The 24,831-nt window shown below is 49.7% G+C and overlaps 1 protein-coding gene and 1 long non-coding RNA gene across 5 annotated transcripts in view; both read left to right on the top strand.

Annotated features, from left to right (window-relative positions):
• Positions 1-24,831, top strand: part of DOCK11 (dedicator of cytokinesis 11) — an 84,556-nt gene that overhangs the window by 2,463 nt on the left and 57,262 nt on the right. For all 4 annotated transcript variants that reach the window (XM_080365839.1, XM_080365837.1, XM_080365838.1 and 1 more), the window contains exons 2-6: positions 16,173-16,289; positions 16,511-16,600; positions 17,269-17,351; positions 19,377-19,446; positions 21,649-21,744. In XM_080365839.1, the coding sequence (XP_080221965.1) occupies positions 16,173-16,289; positions 16,511-16,600; positions 17,269-17,351; positions 19,377-19,446; positions 21,649-21,744 (456 nt within the window). The remainder of the gene's footprint in view (positions 1-16,172; positions 16,290-16,510; positions 16,601-17,268; positions 17,352-19,376; positions 19,447-21,648; positions 21,745-24,831) is intronic.
• Positions 6,866-8,158, top strand: LOC308053939. Its single transcript, XR_013923867.1, has 2 exons — positions 6,866-6,968; positions 8,073-8,158. It is a non-coding gene; the product is annotated as an uncharacterized lncRNA (long non-coding RNA).

Here is a 24,831-nt window from a genome sequence, read left to right as displayed (position 1 = left end):
CCCAGCGTTTCGGGACCCAGGGTTTCTGTCAGTCTGAAGCAGACTGGAGTCACAGTAGGGACCTTTCTTGGCAGGATCCCATCCCTTTCCTACAGCCTGGTCACAGCAGGTGATGATAAGTCAATGAAAGCATGTGAATAGTTTTAATACTCCCAAAGACCCTGATGACACCCTGTCCCTCGGTGATCCCATCAGGTGCCTTGGCTGTCTGCTTGCCTTGGGGCAATCACGGCTGAAACCACAGGTGCCGGTGGTAGTGAGCATGCATGAGGTGAAGGGGTGGGGAGCAGAAGTCATGCTGCAGGTCCCAGAGGATGCGACTTCAGTGCCAAGAGGAGTGGGCATTTAGGGCTCCTTCAATGGCAAGAGGAGTAGGCACTTAGGGCTCCTTCGGCGTGTAAGTTGATCTCAGCTTTTTGGGCATTCAAGGCACAACCTCGACACAAGGAACTGTCTGGAGTAAGAAGCCATTTGTAGTCACTGAATGAAATACTAGTAAATGAAAATGTCTCAACGAGGGAAGCTTTTAAGGTCATGGAAACAGTCAGCTTGTATGGAGCCATAATTTGTGCATTAAAGGAGATGCATCTCAAGCCAGGAGCACTGTGCTCCTGCATGGCCAGCCTGAGCAAGTGTGATGTATGATGCAGCTCTGAAACTGCTGTCTCGCAGGTGCAGTGAAGCTCATGTCATCCTATTTCTGTTCCTGGTTTTCCATTTATGCTTGTCTAGCACCAAGAGAATATTTATGGTTCTCTTTGGTTGGCAAAGCTGGAGTGAAGTTGGTGGGAGTTTGGCAGGGCTTTGCTCCTTTGTGCTTGTGAAGGGGAAGCATTGGATATGGTGGTGGTCAGATATCGGTAGCAAAGGGAGGTTGTCCCTTTCTGAGGTGTCCTGGGGTACTTGTGTCCCACTCATTGCCCCTTGGACCAGCTTCTAGGATGCAGTCAGTGCTGTTCCGCTCACCGTATCAGCAGAGCTCTAATCCAGAACTGTAGCAGTGAAAGTAAGCATAGGCTGTGGTGGGGAGCTCAGGGGCACTTTGGGCCCTGTGGATGGGGAAGGATGAAGTGCAGCTTTCACTCGGGGCTCTTTTCTTTCCACTTACTGTGGTGGTGTTCCCAGCGATCCTGGCTGTCATTCTGGCCTTGCATCACGTTCACAGAGGGGCTGTGTAAGGGAGGTCTTGGCGAGAAAAAAGGCTTCAGCGGGAATCCCTTGAAAGCGCTCACAGCCCCGCAGAGCCGAGTCAGGAGTGCCGGGGGTGCCGGTGGCAGTCAGGGTGCGTGGGAACCTTGCTTCTCTCGGTGCTTTTTCCTTTGCAAAGCTGTAGGGCAGATCGTGTCAATTCCAGCTTTTGAATGGTCCTTGATGTGTGCTACTGATTATAACTCACGGATGGAGTCTTGGCAGAACAACTGACTAACAAGGTCACTGTTTAAATAAACAGACGAGTCTAGCAAAAACGTTAAGTTGGCAGGTGGGATAAACAGCACGCTAAAAGATGAAGGAAAATTTAGAGATTAAGTTAAAGAGAGAAACAGTCAAAGCTGAAGCGTGATAACCAAGAGACCACCTGCAGCTTGAACCTTGGGGCATCAACAGTAAAATACTGTGCTAGAAGTGCAACTTCAGAGCCAGAGTGCTGACGATACCTGGGAAGGACAAGCAGGCTAGACCTCGGGGAGAGCAGCCAGGGACCATCGGCAGTGGATAGACATGGGTGATTTTGGCTCAGACCTTCAGTGCGATCTCCCGCCTCCCATCCTCCCCATGCTCAGGATGTTGCTGAGTGTTCACGGGAAAGTCGTGCAGCAAGGCAGGGGAAACCTGCACCGAGGCACTGGCCGACGCGGGACCTGGGCAGCCCCCGGAGCGTTGCAAGGAGGAGCTGAGCCCTTGCCAGCAGGATGCACACGCATGCTCTGATGTGCTGGCCCCTGGTCTGATGGAAGTGCTTCTGCGCCCCGGTGCTTTCCTGCTGGACGTGGTGTGGGGTGTTGTAGAGTTGAGCAGTTTAGGAGCACACGTGCATGTGAATAAGATCTATAATCCCGGGCCTGGTGGCACTGCCAGGAAAATAGCAAAGGCTCAACCTTCTGCCTCAGGACCTGAAATCAGCTGCACAGGGTCACTTGTTTTCCTGTGTGGATGTCAGGCCACGGCTGAGCCAGAGCCTCCCCTCTCTCTGGCAGTGATGTGCTCGGCGGTGGTTGGGGCCACGCAAGGAGGGGGCTGTCTCTCGAGCCAGCTGCAAGTTTTCCAAAGGTGTCATTCTCCGTGTCGCGACAGGGAAATAAAATGTGTGGGAGGCATGAGATCAGAGGAGCAAGCGCTTGACAAAACCCAGACAATTCATTTTCCCACAGTGCTGCCAAAAGGAGTCATCTGGTGGCAATTTTAAGTCTCCCACAATTACTCTGATTTTCTTTAGATCATTTCTATACAGATTAAATGAAGATACATTTACTGCTTTGCCATGGAGATGTACAAAGGATGTGGACCCGGAGTCTCTTATCTGAGAAGGAGCAGCTGCAAAAAATTTGGCCACACTGAGCATCAGCCAGGCCAGTGGGTGCACCCCCAGGCACCCCAAGGCACAGCTCGGTGGCACCCAGGCCACACCTCTGCCAGCACACGAGCTCCCAGCCACTGCAGTGTGGGAGAACCGTCGCTTGCAAACAACTGCATCGATCCTTGCCGTGCGGAGGTATTCAAACCGAGCGTCTGCTCGCCGGTGTTACACGGTGCTGTGGGATGTGTTCCCTGAAACCTCACCGTGAGATGGCGGGCAGCGTGCCAGGAGAAGATGGGTTTTGTTTGATCCTGGCTTGGCTGGGCTTATATGGGTGGCTCAGTTTCAGGCAGACACAAAAAGGAGATAAAAGCTCCTTAACAGCGATACTAAGAAGGTTTTGACTGGAGGCAAAAAGGCATTTTGTTCTTTCTGTGGAGTTTTTTTTCAGCTTAAACTATATTATTAGTGTCTGAATTTATACTCATGCAGAGGAAGTCAGCTTTCTGCATAAAATCTTCTTTTAATAAGCTAAATTCACTTTGATCAACGTGAAGACTGTTTATATGCAGTGTTTGTAGTCATCTTGGTGCTCAAGAGAGACAGAATATATGCATGTTCCCCCTTGGGTGTAGTCAATGTGCTGTGTTTGCATAATTTACATAGAAAAAAGAGACGTATATGAGACATAGGAGGAAATTCTGCCCCTGCATAAGTGGGTGGGCGTTTTGCTGTCGGTTCAGCAAGAGCAGGTCCTGCCTCCGGAGCCAGCCACCACAGCTCGCTCGGGTGACTTCTGTGGAAGTGCTTATGGAGAGATTAATGCTCATAGGGGCTTATTCAAGAAAACACTTAAACGCATTCTTAAAATTAATCACATGCTTTGCTGAACTGGGGCTCGTGTGCTGTAAGGGGCTGAATTTAGCTCAGCGCTGGCGAAGTGCTGTGGCAGGGCTCTGGGCGGCACATGCGGTGGAGGTGGCCTGGTTTGCTGCTGCCTGAGCACACACCGGCTCTGTGTGGGTGAGGGGCACTGTTTTATGGAGAGGAGTGAGGCCCCAGGTACGCTGTTGCAGCTATTTCGGGCCACTTAACAGATCCCCAGTATGTCTCCTACCAATACCCAGTTCAGAAGAGGTGAAGCATTACCTTGCATGCCTGTGTGCTGAGGAACGGATGCTATAGGATGAGCTGTCGTCAGTGTGTCCGTTTCTTGAGGTTTTCGGAGGCTATGACAAGCTTTTGATGGGCTCTAAATCTTGGCCTTCCCAAGGCATCATTTAAATATGTGTGTCCCTCTCCCCATTATAGGAAAGCTCTAGGAAGAGAGCAAAGCGTCCAGCCTTTACACGCATGTGCATATACCACTTACCACATTTTGCTAGCCTTGTGACCGGGGTTTTAGCACTTGCTGGGCAAGACTGAGGGTGGTTTGTTCTGTGCCAGGGACGATGTCATGAAAATGCAGTGTCTCTGCATTGACAGCATCTGCCCCGACTTGCCACCGTCAATGCAGTGAAACGCCTGGAACAGATGGTTGGTGGTGGTGCCTGCAGCTAATGCCAGCAATGCGGTTAGGGATGTGGTGCGCTCAAAATCCAGAGAGGGGATGGCTGGCAGGCTTTGTGTCAGCCTCTCCTGGTATCTGGAGATATTTTCAGAGACCCCCCACCCCCAGGACCAGGAGCATTTGAACCTGGGCTACCTGCTGTAGTGCATGTTGTAGCATCCTCTTATATATGCAGCTTGGTGGCTCTTTCAGCATTTCATTTAGCCCTTTGCACGCTGATTTATTATCTCTAATGATGCAAAATTACACAAAGCTTTTGACATTTCTGTGGCCTGAGAATGCAAGTCATGGTCACACACAGCAGCTGAACAGCAGCCAGGCGTGGGGCACACGTCTGCTTTAGCTTCCCTGGTTAATTGGCCTCCTCGCTCCTGCTCTGTCCAAGGAAGAAAAGAGTAGTTTTTATATGCCTTTGTGGCTACTGCTGTCATCTTAGAAATGCTGGAGTATGTTTCCCTGCCACCAGCTCCCTCCATCTCTTTAATTCCCTTAAAAAGTACAAATCAAAGCTTTCCCTTGCTGGCTCCTCTTTCCTTCAGCACAGTCCTGACTTATCTTTGCAGCTTTCCCTGCCTCCCGCTGCTTCTCTGATGGCGTCAGGTCTGCTTATTCCTGAACCCTTTCTCACCCCTCTCCTTTCTTGCTGAAATGCAATTTCTGCTCTCCCCTATTAATATCTGCTGCCACGGAGCTGTCACTGGGGAGTAGTTGTGGCTGGAAGGAGACCCTGCCTGTTTCAGCCCAGAGCGCTCCCCATTACCTCGTCCTGCTCTGGGCTCCATGCTGGATGATGTCCTCATGGCCTGGCCCCTCTGTCCCCAAGAGGGGACAACAGAAAGCCACCTCCTGTAGCAGTCTGGGGGTCCAGGAAAGTTACACTGGACTCAGACAGGTTTCCTTTGCAGTTCTGCCTTTCCCCCTGTGCTCGGGGAGCCCTAATCACTCCCTTGGCCCCTTGCATGATGCTGGGGCTTGTATGGGTGTCTTCATCTAGGGGGAACTTGGAGCTGCTTCTGTCAACAATGGCATTTTGACTGCGGGTGGGTTGAAGTGTTGCAGAGCCTGGCCCCAGGTCCTCCTGTGTTTGCTGGAGAGAAAAGAATTTAACTTTGCAGCCGCTGCAGCCACCTGCATCTGCATCCGATGCCTGCAGCCCAAAGGCAGAGCGTAGACGGGTGCAGAGACAAACAGCTTCCTGAGCTGTTAAGCCACTGCTGGGGTGTTTATGGTATTGCTAAGGCAACACAAACTGTCTTGTGACTTCGTGTGCTCCTTTTTCCCCTGGCGTTGCTGTTATGGGCTTGGGCAAGGCGCTTCGCCGTTGCCTGCCTGGGTTGGTGCCCTAGCGAAGCCGAGGAGCGGTTTGCCCGCTCGATTTCGGGGAGTGGCTGCACACTTGGCTTGGCCCCGCATGCGAGTGGTTTCTTGAGTGAAAAACAAGAGTTTTTAAGAGCAGGCAGGAAGGGGTGGGGTTCTGCTTGTGCGCAATTAATTGCTTTAAGATGTTCTGAAGCTGGCTATTCTGGAACTGGATGCTAAATATAAAATTGATACTACATAAATAAATGATGAAATGCCAGTGACATCTGAAAAGCACTTTGGGATGCTCCAGTTAAGAACTTACATAAATAACATGTAGTATTGTCATTGTAATTACTGTTTTCTTTTTTTAGCATGCCTGTGCTTACAGAATGTTTTGAGAAGTCCTATCTGGCAGAAATTCAGCTGTCCCATAGAAACCAGTACCCTTTTGCCAATTTCTACTATTATTTTCAGAGGAGAAATTCAAAGCTGTGCCGTGTTTTCATTTCTCTCATGCTCTGCGGCAGCTGCTCAGCTGGATGCAGGTGCAGCTCTGCTGATGTAGAGCTACGCTGATCCCTCCCTCTGCTCCTCGTGCAGAAGGGCTGGATTTGAGCCAGGATGTACCTGTGCAGCTAGGGACACGCAGGACTTTAGGTGTTGTGTCTGGGGCCCGGAGATGCCGTGGCAGTCTGTACTGAGCTGTCACTGGTGTCTCTCACACAGAAGCACTCGGTGATTCTGAGGAAGGTCAGGGTGCAGGAACAAGGGTATGAAAGCAATCACAGATGCTTGCCCTAATTCCCTGCCCTGTGCAGGAGCAGTGCTGGGTCACCGCAAGTGTGTGTTTATGCCAGAGACGGGCCATGCCCCCAGCTGCCACTTACCTCCACTGGTGCTTTTGCTATTGATTTGGCACTTGTTCAGGGCGTGATTTTCAGAGGTGATGTGTGAAGGTGAAGCGCGCGTGGGCTGGAGCGGCAGCACTGCCTGGCAGCCTGGGCCGCTCACGGGGTGGCTGTGAGCTCTGGCTGCTTCGTGGCAGCGCAGCTTCTTTCTGACAGCTGTTTCCTTTGCCCAAGCGATTATGCAAGGATCTCGAGCTTTAAGGAAAAAACAGCGCTGTGGCTGCAGAGCTAAGTTTCAAAGGCTGCTAAGGGCTGCAAGTGTAGAGTACACTTCTGCTTAAGTGTAAGGGAAATAAAGAGCCATATGCTGATTATCCTGACTTCGTGTAATTTCTAAGCCAGTTTGAAAACATTTCAAGACCTGAATTAGTTTTGTTTTCCAGGCCTAGTAATGACAGGTAAATATTTGTATGTCTACACTGACATCAGCTTTTGACTGTTTCTTCTTTCTACAAGCTGGTGTCCTGCACTGATGCTACGCCACTCTCGGAGGCAGTGCTGATAACTGCACACTCTTGCTTTGTCACTAGGGAATTGGGCATTACATTGAAAAAGGAGACATACAAGTTGCAAAACAGCCAGAACACAGTTTGCCCTTCGTTTAGGGCTCAGATGAGATTTCGCTGCCAGCCGGGCCTGTTGATGCAGGAGGAGAGAAGAGAGTTGTGGCTCGGTGAGATCCTTTTGCACAGGACTTGGACGGGGTGGAGGGAAGCTCAAGAGAAGGGACAGGCTTTTGCTCTTTACTTTTGGAGGGAAAGTGTGAGTCATTTCCACTGAAAGTGTTTTCTCGCAGGGTGCCAGGACTATGCACCCATTTTCCCCTTTCCCACCGTGTGGCTTTTTATTTGTCTGAAAGCTGCTGTGGGATGCAGCCATCTGCGCTGAACGCAGAGCAGGGGGAGAAGGGGGTGCAGCAGCCTTGTGCTGCCTACACTGTTTCAGAGCTGGAGTGTGGCACAGAATGGCACGTAACTCCTGTGTGGAGATGGGAGCGTGGGGACTGTCACGCAGACCCTGGACTAGTGAGACCCCTGGAGATGATGTACTTGCAGCTGTACCTCCTGCTGTCCAGCTGCTGGGCTCTCTTTGCCCTGTGTGCCCATTTCTGGGTGAAAAAGAGACAAAGTGAGTCTTGTAGCTTGCTGTGGGGGTGCCGGGTAGTGGGGAAGGGAGAGTCTGCTTGCCTGGACTGCAGCTGGGGAAACAGTTGTTTCCAGGGTATGGGATGAAGGCATCACTTAACAACTCCTCGGGGAGCCCACGCTGCCCAAGGAAGGATGTTTGCTGCTGGTGGCAGAGAAGAGCCCTTGGAGGGCTGGCGTGCCACAGATCTGCTCCCGTGTGTTGATCTGTCCTGTGCAAGCCTGTGTCCTGCTTTCCTCTTTCTGCTGTGGGCCACAGAGCATCCACATGCATCCGTGTGCTGTGTGCATCCATGCAAGGTAGTGCTGCCAGCTTCGCCCTGAATGTGGGTGAGCAGGGAGTGGGGTGCAGGCCAGGCCACCCTGCAGCAGGCAGTGCCCGCTGGGCAGGCTCAGGCCCTGGGAGCATCACGCTGGAGCTGTCAGGAGGGGTCCTGTTCTGGAGGTTGCTCATTCACTGCCGGTGGGAGGGTGCAGTTGGCACCTGATCTCTCCCTGCCAGGCCCCTTCTCCTCATCTCATCCTTCTTCCCTTCCCGGTTGCCCATCGGGGCTCCCTCCTGTCTGCAGCACACACCCTCTCTGCCATCCCCTCTTGGGCTCCCTGTTCCCATTTCTTTCCCCCTCTTGCAGCTACGCAGCCCCAGCCTTCACGCCGGACCTGTTTCCCATGGCATCTCCTCTGTACTCACCTGCCTCCACCACAGCCCGTCCCCAGGTGAGCAAACCCTGCATCCCCCATCCCACCTGCCTCTGCACCACCTGGGACTGGTTCCTGACACCCTTTCCCTCCCCTTGCTTCCTCTGCTCCTTCTCCTCAGGAGGTTTTCCTTCCTTGGCATTGCACAAAACGCTCAGTGTTTCTATGTCCATCTTACAGCCCATGTTTCTCCCCTGTCCCAGGTGCAGACATTTCTCCTGTGGTCTCAAGCTCAGTGTTTCTGTGCCTTCAGCATTGCCAGGATTCCTGTCTGGGCATTCCTCTTGTGTTTTTAAACTTCATTCTCTCTGGCCGGTGTAAAAATAGTTTTGGCCTGCTCATACCCAGCTTTATTGACTATTTTTCATCCTTGTGGTTTTACCGTAGCCCACCTCTGCGCATCTTGCCCTGGGCCCTGCTGTTACCTCCAGCTGAGTGCTGGGTTCGCAGCACGCTCATAGGCACGAGCTTCCCATCGCCTGGGGAGAGCTGCTTCGTTGCCTGCCTTCGGGTTTCCTCCCAAAATGTGGCTTTGCTGAGAAGCCCACAAACCTCTTGGCAGCAGCAAGGCTGCATCGTGTTGTGACTGCTGCCATGTGTGCTGACTCACAGTGCCTCCCGGTTTGCCCTTCCTCCCCTCTTTTCTCTTTCCACCTCTTCCCTCTCCCGTGCTTCTGAATGCGGAGTTTTTTAGGGTGCAGAGTTTATTCTGGCTTTGCACAGGGCTATGGTGGTTCCAGGTGCTGGATAGCCAAGCTCAGGGTTTCCCGCTTTTCATTGCTCTTTCTTATTCCCAAGTTCCTGGAATGATGAATTATGTGTGAATCTCAGCTTTTTTAAATGAAACTCTGTAGCCTTCCTGCAAGCTTGCGTTAGCGCCTGTAAACGGGACCAGGCGGCAGTGCAGGAACTGGGGGCAGAAAAAAGAGTCATAAATGTACTATTAAGAAAATTTTTTTTTTAAAAAAGAGCTATTGAAGACCACATCATTTGAGAGAGCCTTGACCTGAGATCTTTGAATCCCTGGCTTTGAAAAAGCTTTTCTACGGATAGAAATTCCGTAGTTCCATGTGCCCATACAGTTTGCCAAGTGAGTTTTCTCAGTTCCCAGGCACTGTGTAAATTCTCCCATGTACCGTCATGTACTCCCATGTACTGTCAGGTTTCATGAGCAAAATAAAAACCAGGGAGTTCTCTTCTCTGTCTGAGAGGTATCCTCGTGTTTCCTGATGGCACACTGCGGTGGGAAGTGGTCTCTCTCTGCCCCGGGCTGTTGCCAGCCTCGGAAGTGATGTGACCGTGACTAGTATGTCCAAAGGGTAGTTGTACACTTCAGGTTTTTTCCCCTCCTTTAGCTTTTAATCAGTTACCCAGATCGACTTTGCCTCCTGTTTTCTGTGTATTTCATCTACTTGGCCCTTTGCGATTTGTTTTAAAATCTGGGCTTTGCCAGGCTTTCCGTGTAAGCGTGTCACAGAGCTGCAGCTGATGAGGCAGCAAATAGGTTGTAAAATGCTTGCTAAATTTTGGGGAACAGTTATACAGTCTGACACCATACAGTTATATGTACACGTGGTGCGTGCTATTTCCTGTTGTCTCTTTAGCTACTTTAAAGAACTGTTGTGGTTTAACCCCGGCCGACAACCCAGCCCCACACGGCCGCTTCCTCACTCCCCCCTCACCCAGAGGGATGGGGAGGAGAATCAGAAAGGAATGTAAAATGCAGGGATTGAGACAAGAACGATTTAATAGGTAAAGCAAAAGCTGCGCAGGCAAGCAAAGCAGAACAAGGGATTCATTCACCGCTTCCCATGGGCAGGCGGGAGCTCAGCCATCCCCAGGAGAGCAGGGCTCCCTCACACCCAACGGTTACTCAGGAAGACAAACGCCATAATGCCAAGTGTCCCCACCTTCCTCCTCCTTCCTCCAGTCTATATAGTCAGCATGCCGTCGTATGGTATAGAACACCTTTTTGGCCAGTTCAGGTCAGCTGTCCTGGCTGTGTCCCCTCCCAGTTTCCCGTGCCCCTCCAGCCCTCTCGCTGGTAGGACACAAGAAACCAAAAAGTCCTTGACTTCGTATAAGCATTACCCAGCAACAACCAAACCCACCAGTGTGCTATCAACATTGTTCTCACACCAAATCCAAAACACGGCACTGCACCAGCTACCGAGAAGAAAAATAACTCCATCCCAGCTGAAACCAGGGCAAGAACCATCACTTGTGTGTCTCCAGCTGCTTTGTGAGTGTAGCTGCATGCACTGGGTAGAGCTTCGTTTCTGAGGAAGTGAGAAAACCCCACGTCCCGAGTGCTGTCGAACCCGCAAGTTTTTGAGTGGAAAGCACGGAGGAAGCGTTGCAGGGCCGGCTGCACCGGGCAGAGATGGAGGAGCATGTGTGTGTGTGTGCTGGCCGTCAGTGCCATGAGAGGCGAAGGCTGAGCACGGTGCTGGGGGTTGCATGTGCTGGCAGCCGCTGCAGGGCTCGTGTCAACACGAAGGGACAAGCAAACTGGTGAAAGTGGAGCCAAACCAGCTGGGTTTGCCATTTTCTTCTCTGGAGATTATTTTAAATGAGAGCCAGCCTGAAAGGGCTGAAAATACAAAAGCTTTCTGATAGTTTAAATCCTTAAATAAAACATTTTTCATTCACTTTTTGTACATTCACATCACTTGGATTATACCTATTGTAATTCTGGGAGCAAAGGATCTCAGGAAAACATTAATCATGTAATAAAAACATCGACATGTTTGTATGGTATACAAAAGCAGAATGCTAGAAGACAGGTGGCTACTGTTTTTCACGCAATTAAACTTTAAAATAGAAATGTCCTTTCCTATACTCCCATACATGGATACCTCCAGCTGTCATTGTGAACCTTTGTTTATAAAGCAAATATAAGGAATTGTATAGTTTTGCAAATGGATAGAGGAAGGTGACAATGTGATCTGACTTCTTAAGATTCCCCCATCTTAATTAATGGGTAATTCTTTTGCTAAACCTTTCCTTCAAGCTCTGGTGGGTTCTGTCCAGTGGGGGTTTGTGCTGGGGCTGGCAGCGGGTGCAGGACAGGCAGGGCACTGAGGATGGGGACCTTGACTTGGGTTTTTCCCTGTGCGGGGCTCTTTGTGCTTGGCCAAAGGCAGAGCCCTGCGTTGGTGTTCGTGGGCATGTTTCTGTTGAAGTAATTTCATTGAATTTCCTGTTAAAATGCCAGCCAAGTCGCTCGTTGGTGCAAAGTGGATACTGTAATAGATAGGCTGTTGTTTCGCCTGTGCTGTCGTCCACGCGGAGCCTCCTGACCCAGCCTGGATGGGGGTTTGAGCATGGCAGATGACCCCCCCTGTGCTCTGCCTGGCCCCCTGTGCAGGGGAGCAGGTCTTGTGGCAGCAGCAAGACCCAGAGCACAGCGTGTGGGTTTGGGAACAGCCTGGTATGGGGGGCTTCACCCAGTGGCTTTTTAAAGAGAGGTGGGTGGGCTTATCTGGGAGGGTACGCTTCTCCCCTGTTAGCTTCGTGTAAAATCATGCTTATGTTTTTCCCCTATGAGGTGTTTCACACAGGTCTTGATTTTTATCCTGATGCAGTGGGTTTGGGCTGGGAGCTGCGGCTGGCTGTGCTTGGGGTGCTGCAACAGCAGCGTGGGCAGGTTGGGGTGAGCTGCCCTCTCCTGCAGCCCCTGAGGTCAGAGGAACCCGAGGAGCATCTCGGTGCACCCGCCTGCCTGCCTGGGTAAATGGCTGCTCCGCGTATGCCAAAGAACGGGGTGGCTTTGACAGCAGTGCATGTTTTTTCCTGCAGAAACGGGTCGATTTTGTTGCTGGACTGGCAGCATTTCTTCGTACTTCAATATTGGCTTTCCCTGTGGAGGAATTTGTGGTTTCTAATACTCTAATTACTTTAGCGTAATAGTTTTTCCTCTGCTTTCATAATGACTTTGGTGGGTGCCATCTGCTGTTGTGATAGCACTGGGCAGCGTGAGGCCGAGCCCCGGGTGCGAGGAGGTGTGTGCTTTTAGCAAGCTCTTCAGGAAAACTAAGACTTTGAAATCTGATTTTCAGGGCTTAAAGCTTTATGTCTCACCCTTTGGGATACTGGGCACCAGAGTGAAAAATATTTGTGCTGGATTCTTCCTTACCCTGCAGGTCTGTTTGCAGGGGCATGAGCGTGCCTGGCCCCGCTGGGCAGCCAGCACCGTTTGGGGTGGATGGAGGAGCCTGTGTCTCCTCAGTGGTGGGCAGGAGACAGGTCACATCCTTTTGTGAGCCGCTGTTTTGCTTGCAAACAGCTTAACCTGCATCTTTTGGCTTCGCTTTAGAGACGTTGCTGTGGTTCCTGTCATTGCCTGTGACTGGCTGCGTTGTGCTGGGTGCCAGCAGGGCCAGCGTATGCCATGCTGCAGGTGACGCAGGGCAGCTGTGTGCTGAGGCAGGGAAATCACAGAGCTTGGGTGAGGAGAGCTCTAGGGACTGCATTTCTAACAGCCCCAGGGGAGAAATGCCCGTCTGTGGGTGCTGCAAAGCCCACCGGGGTGACAGCTCCCGGCAGCCTTGCAGGTGTACGTCCCTCACCTCCTGGAGCTCCCCGGGCCATCAGCTGCGTGTCTCAGGGCTCGGCATGGGCTTGTGGAATTACAGATCCCAGCACCAGCCTGCACAACACGGTCCGTTCAGTATCGCTGACTCCACAAGAGTGGAAGGGCTGTAGTGAGTTATTTTCAGGAGCTTTTTCACAGCTGTAGTGGGCAGTGCTGTATGGGTTTTGAAACCTCTCACGTGAGGGTGTGGGGTCCTTTTCAGTCCTTACCCTTTAATTGTCACCGGATCCCATGAGGGTGACTGCCAGGACTTTTATCTTGCTGGTCGTTGGAGGTGTCAAAGCTGGAAAAGAAACGTTATCGAAACCCCAACTTTTGAAAAGAACAACTTTAGAAACACAGAGTTCCAGGACAATGTTGCAAAATAAAAAAAGGACTAAAACCACTGTGTAATTGGAAGGCCTGAGTTCTGTGTACCCAAAGCTAGTATTTAATGCTATAGCAATATAAAAAGTTTTTAGAGGGAATTTAACTTACTGTTACAGCTGCTGGTAGGGTGAGGTGAGACAGGGAGCTGGTGTAAGCAGCACTCAGGCTCATGGCACTGCTCTAACCAGCTTACACTGCTGAGTTTTGCTGGGATTGCTGCAGTGATTACAGCGAGAAGTGTCAATCGGGTAGATCGGCAGTGAGCCGTGCGCCTGGTCTGTAGGGTCCTGCCCGGTCTGCTGGGGCGGATGAATTTTGGGGATGCATGGCCCCAGACCTGCAAATGGGAGAGCAGCTCATGAATATCCTGTTAATTCACGTTAATTTGCAAAGCCTAGCAAATTTTCAGAAGCACGTAGTGTTATCCTGAAATAAGACCGCTGTTTCAGGCGATTAATGAAATTCAATTAAGCATTTAAAGAGCGTGAGACTAACTGAGGGAAAATTACGTTCTTTTTCTCTGTCTACCTGCTGGGTTTTCGGGACTTCTATTTTTCAGATGGGCTCTTTCTTTTTTGATGGGATTCCCGTGCAGCTTAGGTCCTGGGTGCAGGAGCAAGAGGCGCTGTGCGTGCAGCGGGGCTGGCAGCGTTCGCCACACCATGCCCCGGATCCCCACAGCCGGGGGAGCGGGCAGAGCCCCTGTATGCTCTGACACCCAGGGGGGCTCTCTGCCCAGTCACCTTGGCTTTCCCACCGGTGGGCTTGGTAGGCTTCTCCCATGACGGCTGCAGCGCTTCTGCTGGTGCTGAGGCTTGCGAGGTTCCTTTCAGGACTGTGCAAACAGTGAAGCAAAGTTTCCAGAGAGCGATTAAGAGGGGAACTGTTTCAGATAGCTGAGCTAATCCATGCTGGATTCCCGCAGCATGGAAAAGAGACGTTATGAATGCAAAACTGTCTGGGGCAAGAGGTATATTTTCTGAAGTCAAGAGTTAGAGCTTCTCTGTGGATAGCCAGAAGCGCGGCACAAGTGGGTGCTCAGCAAAAGGCTGTGCAGAAATAGCTCTGCCTGGAGGCTTGCACGGGACCCAGGTGTTGCTTACATGAGTAAAGCAGGCTGTATCTGCACACGGGTCAGAGATGCTGGAATGTCGTTCTGCTGCTGGGAAGCAGTTCTGGGAAATCCAGCGTGAGAGGTAGCCGCCTTGCATTTCCGAAGTGCTGTGGGGAAAAGCTTTCATCTCAGTTTTGCTTTCTGAACGTATTAAAAGCTCACCAGTCGTGCACCTGGGACCGAGGAATGGCTTCTGCTTGGTGGGGCTGGTCCTCTGAGAGAAGCCAAAGGCAGCCTGGGCGAGACAGCTGCCTTCACTGCTCCAGCCCAACAGACCTCCCAGGTTTGCTACAGAGTATGGCAAAAAAGGAGAAAAACCTTTTTCTACAATTCTTTGACTGTTTTTTGCAGATGCTAGTGTATGAGAAGATACCACCATACAAAGATTTTCTGCAACGTTTCAGAAAAAAATGAAAACAAGATTAAAGTGTGACCACCCCCAAACAGCTCCTGCCTGGGGGCGTTACCCCCTTACGTGACAACTGCCTCCCCAAAGTCCCAGCGTCAGCTCCACTTCGATGCAGGAGATGCTCCATTGCCATTAAAGCAAGACCCTGGCTCACATTTGCTGCAAAGGGCTTGAAGACGTTAATTAATGCATCCCAGAGGCTCAGGAGCCAAAGGCATAGGACAAACCCTTGGGCTCTGGCTGGTTTTGAAGGAGCAGTCTTGATTTTTTGGCTTATCTCCCGTGTCACAGGCAGTAGTGAGCTGTTTGGGCGCTTGGTGATGCAGCTGTTTACCCAGAGGTGCTGAGCTTTTGGTCCTTGTTTTGGACTCATTTTCTTGGGCTGCAGGTTTTGCTGCCTACAGCAAGAGACCTTGTACGGGTCTCATCTTTAACTCAGGGCTATGTGAACAGTTCACCGCCGCAAAACCATTCAGCAGGGAGGAGAAGTGTGCTGCTGGTGGGGAAGCATCCGACATTCCTGTTTTGAGAGTGGAGAGCCCAAACACACCGTCCTGCAAGGGTGTGTGCTCCAGGGGCACGTACCATCCTGGCATCACACGGCTGCTGGAGGGTGTCCCTGGACGTCCATGGCATGGCCAGGCATCAAGGTTTTGGGTCAAGATTCAAAACAAGCCAAAGCTGATGTATCAGAATTTGCTTCTCATTTTATTGTGACCATTCATATACAGAATTATGTGTTTGCTTTTAGTGTGAAGGTTAATTTTCACAGTTGCAGTGCTAACTCTTTTCTGGGCTTGTAACACAGACAAAAGTAGTGCAATAACAAATGTAATGGCGTTCTCCTAACAGTTTTAAATTGTGACTCCAAGGATTTTGGATAAGTTCCTCTTGCTTCCCAGAAACGGAGCTGAGAGCAAAGCTAGTCCCCAGATTTTTCCAGCCTTCAGCTGTGGCTGAGGTGTGATTTATGGAGAGGGCTTTCCTGCCTTTCCAGAGGGATGCTGCTCTTCCTTCCACAGGGCGAGAGCCTTGCTCTGGAAGCTGTAGTGGCTGGCCTGCTCTCCTCTCGCCAGGGGCAAGTTTCCAGAGAGAGAGCTTCTCTCATCAGCTCCTCGAGCAAAACCGACTTCGAGCTGAGCAGCGCCAGCGTAGGAGACCGTATTTCTTCTGAGCTGCACGGATGAGCTGCTCAAACATAAATACGCTGAAGCTTGCAGCTGTTAAAGCTGTGGCCTGTCCAGGAAGATTTCTTGCTCCATTAAGAAATTAGAGACTCTGCTCAGATGGGAGCAGCTCGGTGCTTTGTTTCTTCCCCTAGCTTATTACCAGGCACAAATAACTTAACCCTTTGTTACCTCTGTCTGTGAAACATGCACACTGGTGGCTACCTGCATCACATGAGAATCAGATTGCTGAATTAATGAGTAGTCCATTGGTAACGCAGTTTGAAGTTGTCAGGCTACATTAAGCACAAGAGGTTAGTTAATTGTTAGTTTATATATTATATATATGTAAATTCTTCATCTTCTATTTTTCTGCAGGAAAAAACAAAAGTGGTTGAACCCTTGGACTATGAGAACGTGATCCTTCAACGCAGAGTTCAGATCTACAGTGATCCCCTCCGGGACCTGCTGATATTTCCGATCGAAGATGTATCTGTGAGTTTGCACTGGCTGGTTCTCATGTTTGAGGCTCATTCATCTCCGGTCCTGCTTACCTTGGAAAACTTCCACTGTTAACCTCATGTTCATTTTGGCTGCATTACTGACACGTGAAACCAAAAGGACCCACTGGCGATTTGGGCCCACCACGTTTAAAGCAAGTATCAAGCCCTGAAGACCCAGTTTGCACTGAAAACATGTTCTCCTCTTTCCTGCAGATCTCAGTCATTGGTCGGCAGAGAAGGACTGTCCAGTCAACAGTGCCAGAAGATGCTCTAAAGAAAGCTCAGAGTCTCTTTGTCAAAGAGGTAGGGGCAAAAGTCTGCGCAATGCCTGCCCTTAGCACTTTGTCCCTTAGGCAGGATGCTCTGCCGTAGCTCCCAGTCTGTGAGGTGGCCGATCACTTAGCTTTTCCTGCTGGGAAGCACCGGTCACAGGCAGGCTGGCTGCAAGAGATCATTCTCGTGTGTGTCTCTTGCTCAGTGCTTCTTTCCAGCGGGTTTTGTGCGCAGATAAGGCGTGTGGCTTTGCACCACCTGCCTGAGCTGCAGTGTGTACATCAGGGTCCTGAGTGCCAGGAGTTTGTTAGGACCATTCCCTCCAGGTGCAGTGGAACTACATGCCAAGCGGTGGTCAATGTCAAGTTAGAGGCATTACATTTCTGAGGGCAGAAAATTGGTGCTTTCTGGAAAACAGTCCCCTCCCAAATTGCTACTCCTTTTTTCAAAGCCCTGGGTCGATGTAAATACAAAATCAGTAGCCGTGTGGCAGGCCAGATGCTGTGTGATTTTGTTTCTGTGCTGCAAAGATTCCGTATGAAATTCGGTACTGCAGCATAAAACAAGTGCAGCAGCCTTGTTCAGACCCTTTCCACTTGTGCTTGCCTCACCCAGCAGTCTGTATAACCTTTCAGAGCTGTGCAGGGTTTTGTTTTGCTTGGTGTAGCTTTCAAAGAGCTGTATTGTTTTCCTTTCAGTGCATTAAAACCTACAGCTCTGACTGGCACGTGGTAAACTACAAGTATGAGGAATACTCAGGAGACTTTCGGATGTTGCCATGGTAAGTGTCATGCTCCCTTGGAATACTAATGCATGGTCACAGGGCTGGGGTTTGGTCAGGCTTAGCAGAAATCGTCTGCCCTTCGTCCTGATGCCTGTCCCACAAGCAGCCTCCCCTCCGCAGGCATGGCGCTCTGAAGGTTGGAGAGCCAGGGGTTCGTGGTATCACACCGTTGTCACTCAGCTCTGTCTCGGAGCTGCTGGCAGCACTGTCAGCGTGAGTCATTGCTCCACATGCTATCCACCAGCGTGCAAGCAGCCCCCTCCACCTGGGATGAGGACGGACTACAGTCTGGACTCGTGGCAGGATAAATAATGCTGGCCGTGTCTGCTCATCCTGAATTGGGAGCCTCATTGTCCCACTGGGCTGATGCTCTCTGGGTGCTAGGCATGGTGTTCCCATGCTGAGCAGATCCTCTTTGTGCCCCCTGTCACTGAGAAATTGTTTGACAACTTCAGTCTGGTGGTGTAGTATCACTGGTCATGCTGGCAGTGCTGGGGAGTGACGTACTTTGAAATGCTGGGCTTTGCCAGTGATTCCAGCCCCAAAGCTAACTGGGTTTTTCAGACAGGCGTATACATCTCGGATTTCTGGTGGATTGTTATTTTCTCAGTGATGGCGCCGGCTCTGCTCTTGCATGCCTGGACCGCTGTTCAGGCTGCTCGTGTGCTGGCAGCTTGTTAAATGCTTTTTCTTGTTAATTGGCTGAAATGGGTCTGTTCTGAGGATCTCGCAGGGATGTAAAGCAGCAGTGGGGCAACACTGTTGATCAAATCATATTAAAATCTGTGAACAACCTTGCAGTCTGATCTGGCTTCTTTTTTAGCAAGATGGAATATGAGCTGACCTGCTGCATCTGTGTTGCATAGATGCAAGTCAGCAAAATCACAGAATGACAGAATGGTCGGGGTGGGAAGGGACCCCCAGAGACCATCTAGTCCAACCCCTGGCCAAAGCAGGGTCACCTGGGGCAGGTTACACAGAGTCACGTCCAGGTGGGTTTTGAATGTCCCCAGAGAAGGAGCCTGCACAGCCTCTCTGGGCAGCCTGTCCCAGGGATCTGCCACCCTTAAGGTAAAGAAGTTCTTCCTCATCTTCAGAAGGAACTTCTTGTGCTGCAGTTTGTGCCTGTTGCCCCTTGTCCTGTCGCTGGGCACCACTGACAGGAGCCTGGCCCCGTCCTCCTGGCACTGGCCCTTAAGATACTTGCAGACACGATGGGATCCCCCCTCAGCCGCCTCCTTTCCAGGCTGGACAGACCCAGCTCTCCCAGCCCTCCCCCACCAGGGAGATGCTCCAGTCCCCCCATCATCTTCATAGCCCCACGCTGGCCCCTCCCCAGCAGCTCCCTGTCTCTCCTGAACTGGGGAGCCCAGCACTGGACCCAGCACCCCAGATGTGCCTCACCAGGGCAGAGCAGAGGGCAGGGTCACCTCCTTCGACCTGCTGGCCACGCTCCTCCCAATGCACCCCAGGGTCCCGCTGGCCTTCTTGGCCACCCGGGCACGCTGCTGGCCCATGGGCAACTTGCTGCCCACCAGAGCTCCCAGCTCCACAGAGCTGCCTCCCAGCAGGTCAACCCCAGCCTGTACTGGTGTGTGGGGCTGTCCCCGCCAGGAGCAGGACCCTGCACTGGCCTTTGTGGAACTTCAGGAGGTTCCTCCCTGCCCAACCCTCCAGCCTGCCCAGGTCTCGCTGAATGGCAGCGCAGCCTCTGGGGCATCAGCTGCTCCTCCCAGCTCCGTACCGCCAGCAAACCTGCCCGGGGCACACTGCAGAATCAGACAGCTAATAAGAGGAAAGCTAATTACATACTGCTTGTGCTTAATTTCCATGAGATGCATTCAGAAGTTAGCTTTCTCTGGCAGTAAGGGGCTGTAGGTCTCTTGAAATCTGTCTTCTGCAGGAGGACAGTTTTGCTGTGCTCTGTAGTCCACAGTTTGGCTATTGCTTCTGGATCCAGCTGCTGGCTCGGACAACCCTCATGTCCCAGTCATTAAAAATGAAAATGTGTTGTGATTTCAGCAAATCCTTTAGGCCAGACAAGATTCCAAGCCATGTGTTTGAAATTGATGAAGACTTTGAAAAGGATGAGGTAAGGAGATTATTTCTTTTTACATGTTTCACACTAAGATCTGTTAAAAAGCAAATTTCACAAAGCACAGTCAGAATTCGGTTCCCAGGAATGGTTTTCTGGCTTCGTACTGTGAAGATGGGACTACAACTGAGACAGTGATTTATTTCCAAGTATGACAAGATAATCACTTGGAGCCAAGGGTCTCCTAAATTATCTGGAATATTAGCCAGAATATTTCTCATGGCTTTTTCCCTTGAAAAGTGAAAGGGGGGGGGGGGGGGGGGGGAGGGAAGCCAAACAATTACTAAATAAAATTCTTCATGTCCAGAATTAAAAGTGAGCAATTTGGTTTTCAACTACACTGCAGTATTGGGGTCCTTCTCTTAAGTTTTGTGCTCCACCACGTAACCTGCAATTCCTCATTAGCTGCTTGACCCGCTGTGTTCCCGGCATGTCGGACCTGTTCTGTATATACTCTGCAAATGTTCAGAGGCGTTTGCTCGCTCTGGAAGTTGGCGTGTTTGTGCTCAGCTGGTTGCAAGGAAGATGTGCAGCCCTGGAGCTCTTCCATGGGGGTGCGTTGGGGGCTCTGGCAGTTGGGACATCTCAGACCGGGTGGTCATTTTGGATGGTGCAGGTGCCATGTTCCCCTCTGCACATCATGGTTGCTACAAAAGGGAGGGGTAGCGTTTTTCTGTCTCAAGTACCACATGAAGCTTAATTCACGCCCATGACATTAAGAAGTTTTAGATCACATCTGGAAGAGTTTAGCCCAGCTGTTCAGAACCCGCATGGCACCGAGGTGCTGCTGCTGGGGAGCTTACAGAGGAGAAGGGGAGTTTCTTGCAGAGCTGAAAATTTGAAGGGGCTGTTTCATGCACGTTTCTCACAGTTACTGTGTGTGTCCCAGCACGTCTCAGGTCTGGACTGGGATGGCCTCTCCGTAAGTGGAAATGTATTGTCAAGTTTGGCCTTAATTTGTTTTGGCTGCGTTGTTGGTTTGCATTACATCGTTGACTTGAGGTGTTACCTCTTTAATAATACCTAATTTGGGCTGGAGACAGCTGCACAGTGTGTTATCAACATGCTTCTGAAAAAGCAAAAGGACAAAAATATGCTATACCAAAATTTGGTGGAGAACTTTTTTCTTCTGGTCAGTGTCCCAGATACTCAAACAATTGACGTTACTGAGGTTGGTTGTGGAAGAGTATTCCATGTGCTTTGGCAGATATTTTGGCATTTGTATCTTTTGGTGTGGCCCTATCTAAAGGATTCTGTTACAGTTTCCTGACAGAGCATTCGCATTAGAATTAGGTAATGGAAATTCAAGTAAAAGAAATCTCTTGATGAAAAAAAGGAGAAATCATGGGTTGTTTTACCCAGGGAAATAAAGCGTCAGAAAATCTACTTTGTCATTGTAAGTTTGACAAGAAAGGGGTGAAAACCTGCTATTTGGGATGCAGGAGATGATATAAAACAGTCCCTTCATAGCTCATCGGCAGACAGTCCAGGTCCACCTCTGCTGCTGAGTCACTGGAAGTCCCAGGGTGAATTTTTTTCATCAGTCTGGGATCTCGTTTCCCTCCTTCCCCAGCGGAGGTCACAGTGGGTATGGGTGGAGAGCCGTTCCCCCTTTCTGGCAGCCTGGGCCAGGAGCAGAGGTGGAAGTCCCAGCTGGTATGCCAAGAACAGCCTGGTTGGGTCACTTGAAACTGTTTGTTTTGATAAATGTGAAACCAGTTACATTTCAGCTCTTGGGCTTTGGTGGGTTTTGCCTAAATTTAAAATGGAGAGTTGATTTATCAAAAGGAAATGACAGAATAAGTCTGGAGTTCTGCATTTTGCAACTTCCTAAACAGACCGTTTTGAAACTTTCCTTCTTCACCAGGTTTTTGAAATACTGCAGAAGAACCAGTATGTATTTCCTCATTGCGAAATTGCTGCACAGCTCTATCAGTGCAGATGTAAGCTTTCTTTTTTAAAAGTGACCCAAACTAGCCTGTTTTGCCTCTTTTTTAGAAAGAGACAACCCTCAACATTTTTGTGATGACGCTGAATGTGTAGCTGTACATCTTACACGTGCATTCCACATGTTGCTCTATTGCTGTAGTTGAACCAGTATTGCTTTCCAGAGTGGACATATTCTTTGTGTCCAAGGGGAATTTTTTGTAGGAGGCAGTTCACCTGACCTCCTCTTTTTCTGATCTTTTGCTCTTTCAGGATTCCTCGTCCCTGTGCTCCCAGAAAGGCGGTGTGATAAAGCAAGGCTGGCTGCACAAAGCCAATGTAAATAGCACAATCACTGTCACCATGAAGGTGAGTTGGGTCCAGCGTTACGTTAGTCGTGAGCGAGGCCCGAGGTGGAGCTCAGACCATGTCTGCAAAGCCAGCAGGAGCGCGACGGGTGGGGTTGGGGTTGGATGGGTGTCTGTCCTGCTTGTAGAGCATACCAAAGTGGACTGGAAAACCCAGTCTGGCAACAACCTTTGACCCTTCCTTCCCCAAAATATAAGACCAGTGCACCTCAAATCTGAAAGCTGAACAAAAAGACGAAGCGTGTTCAAGTGAGTCAAGGCTGTTTTCTGAGTGAGCAGCTGAGGCCTGGGAGGGGAAGGGAATTTAAATCACTGAAACAGCTGCCCTGCAAAGAAAACTTACTGAATTGATAGTTTCCTTGCTGGTAGGAAATAATATACGGGGACCAGCTTTAAATTGAAATGGCCAGTTTTTGCTTTAAAAGCAGGGGTGATATCGCTGAGAAGATGGAGCATTACTGACCTCGAAGCAACAGCTGCACTGTCCTCTGTTCTCCACTCTGTGTAATCCAGTGTGACATTGCTTGGATTTTGCAGTGGAGGTTTTTAATAGTTCGACCACAGGTTTTTTTTGTGTGGCAATGAGCCTGTCTGTTGTTCCGCCGTGCAGCTGCCTTGTTACAGCATAGAGAGAATATCAGGGTGTTACGTTCAGCTGTGCAGCTGGAGGATGGCTGCAGTGGGGCTGCTTCATAAGGGTATTGGTAGATCTCAAAAAGTTCAGTTGTTCTAAAGCTCGATTCAAGGATTTACACTTCCATGAGAAGTGGAGCAGGACCGCTTATAGGGCTAATTTTAATGTGAGTTTTAAAATGAGCTTGAAGGCAACAGAACAGGATTTTCTGATCCTCTGCTTTTCCGAGCAGCAAGGTTGAAGCCATTTCTGCTCCTGGAACTTCTGGAGGAGGTGTCGTACATGCTCAAAGCAATCGGGTCCCTTCTTGAATGCACCTCCTGTGGTATTGGTGGCCTCAGTGCCCAGCACCACAGACCCACCTTTCAGAGATGATAACCTGAAATACACTGGCTTCAGTTCAACAGATAGAATCCACAGAGTCTCTTGTGAAACTTGGACATCAAAGTATCGAAAATCAGTAGCCATTTTCTGAGCTGGTCCCGGTCACTTCTGTGTCTTACAAAACGCCTCCTAAAGCATATGTGAGAAATCTGAGGACTTTTGAACTTCTTCAGCATTATCACCACTTTGGGAGGCTGCTGTGCTATCACAGAAGCAGAAACATTCATCTTTTGAGTGCTGGTTCTTCCACTGCCGTGACGTGCTGCCATGTTGGTACCATGGTGTTGCTAAGCATGTGCAGTGTGTATTTTGTGGAGAACTAGCCCACGAGCAAACTGTAATTAAGCTACAGCTGCCAATTTTAAAGTAGCCTTTCCTTTGCAGAGAGCTCCCCTGGTCTGGCCTAGCCCTCCAGCTGGCTGGTTTGCAGCATGCTGCATTACAAGCATGGCATCAAGATTTTCTCTTTCTTTCTTTCTTTCTTTCTTTCTTTCATCTCTGCCCAAATGGACTTCCCCAGTTCCTGACCATCCCTCTGCAATTGCGATGTTCACCAACAGCATCTGTAGCCTGATCAGAGGGGACCATTCCCTCTGCTTCTAGGTTTATAGTATTCATTTCAAATGAGCGTGGTCTTCTGACAATTATTTCTGACAGCAGTGCTTACAAGAGGGGGAAGATCATAGGAATAGTGTTTACTGCTTGCTTCTGCATTTCCTTTTGAACAGAATTCAGAAGATGCAAATGGTTTAGCATGAAATCCAATACCCATGAGGGATATCAACCCTGTAATATCTAGAGAGAGATCTATCATGGGTTTCTGTAACATCCGCTGCCAAAAGTTTCTGAGATTGATTCAGTGAAGTGCTAAATCAGTGTTTAAGCTGGCTAACGCTTAGCATACATAGCTTTCCATGTATTTTTATGCTTTATTGAACTAAAGGTTTAGTTAAATCTTGTAAAATTTAAAGGTGAAAAACATTGGAGCATCTCCACAGCTATCTAGTCATCTAAATGATGCCAGAGGTTACTTTTCAGAGGGCTTAGGTTACCGTTCAGAGCGCAATGCTCCCTTCCAGTTCTTTGCAAGCGAGTGGTTTTATTAAACATGTGCTGGTGTCAGTAATGATGGGAGCAGGAAATTACTAGTAGTCTCCCATCTGGGATGAAAAATTATGTGTTTATTCGTAGATCTTCCAGTTATGCAAAACAGTGGAAATACTCACAGTGCAGCTTGCCCTGGCTTCCTTCGTGGTTCTCCTAACACAGATACCCAGCAACTGTGACATGCACCCTGCTCCTTACAGACCTGACAGCGTATGCTGCTACCATAATTGCTACCAGAATGTTCTCCTGAATTACAGTCCGCTGCCTTTTGGCTGACAAACGTCAAGGAAGATGTTCTGAGATACTGGAGAGTTTGGGGTTTTGTTGTTGGTGGTTTTTTGTTTGTTTTTTTTTTCTTCATAAAAATCAATAGCTCAAACATAGGAACACTTCTCCCAAACTTGCTGCTTTCGGAGGTGAGAACTGAACACTAAGCCCAAACCAGTTAATTAAAATAATTTTCTATTAAAAAAAATACAAAACCAAGCAGTTGAATGGATTACTGTGTCTGTTGGCTTGCATTTGAGCGCTAGGAATTTCCACATGTCTGTTCCAAAGTCTTCAGGGGAGTTGCTTTGTAATTCTAACTGAGGTCTTTATCAAAAAGGCTCTGGAAATACTGCTCTAGGATGGGATGAATCTTCAAGCAACGTGCTGATCTGAGTTTACCACGCAGAATTACTTTGTAAAGATGAGTTAAGCTGGAGCCAGCTGAGAGACAAGCTGGAAGCCCTGGGGCTTTGCTTTAGATAGGCAAACTTATAATAAGAAGAAGGAAATTAAAATTAAAGATGACGACGAAATCTCTATAAAAACAAATCATACTCAAAGGGGTGAATCTGCAACACTCTGGGGTCATCAGTGTTTCTTGTTACGGTATTTTCTCAATAACAGGAAGGCAGATACCAAAACGGTGGCTGTGGTTTGTGATTGTGTACAACAGAGTGAATACTTGCATGAGCA

Source organism: Falco punctatus (assembly GCF_963210335.1).
Source record: "Falco punctatus genome assembly, chromosome: 15".
Classification (NCBI taxonomy): Eukaryota; Metazoa; Chordata; class Aves; order Falconiformes; family Falconidae; genus Falco; species Falco punctatus.
This window is presented reverse-complemented; position numbering and strand designations above follow the sequence as displayed.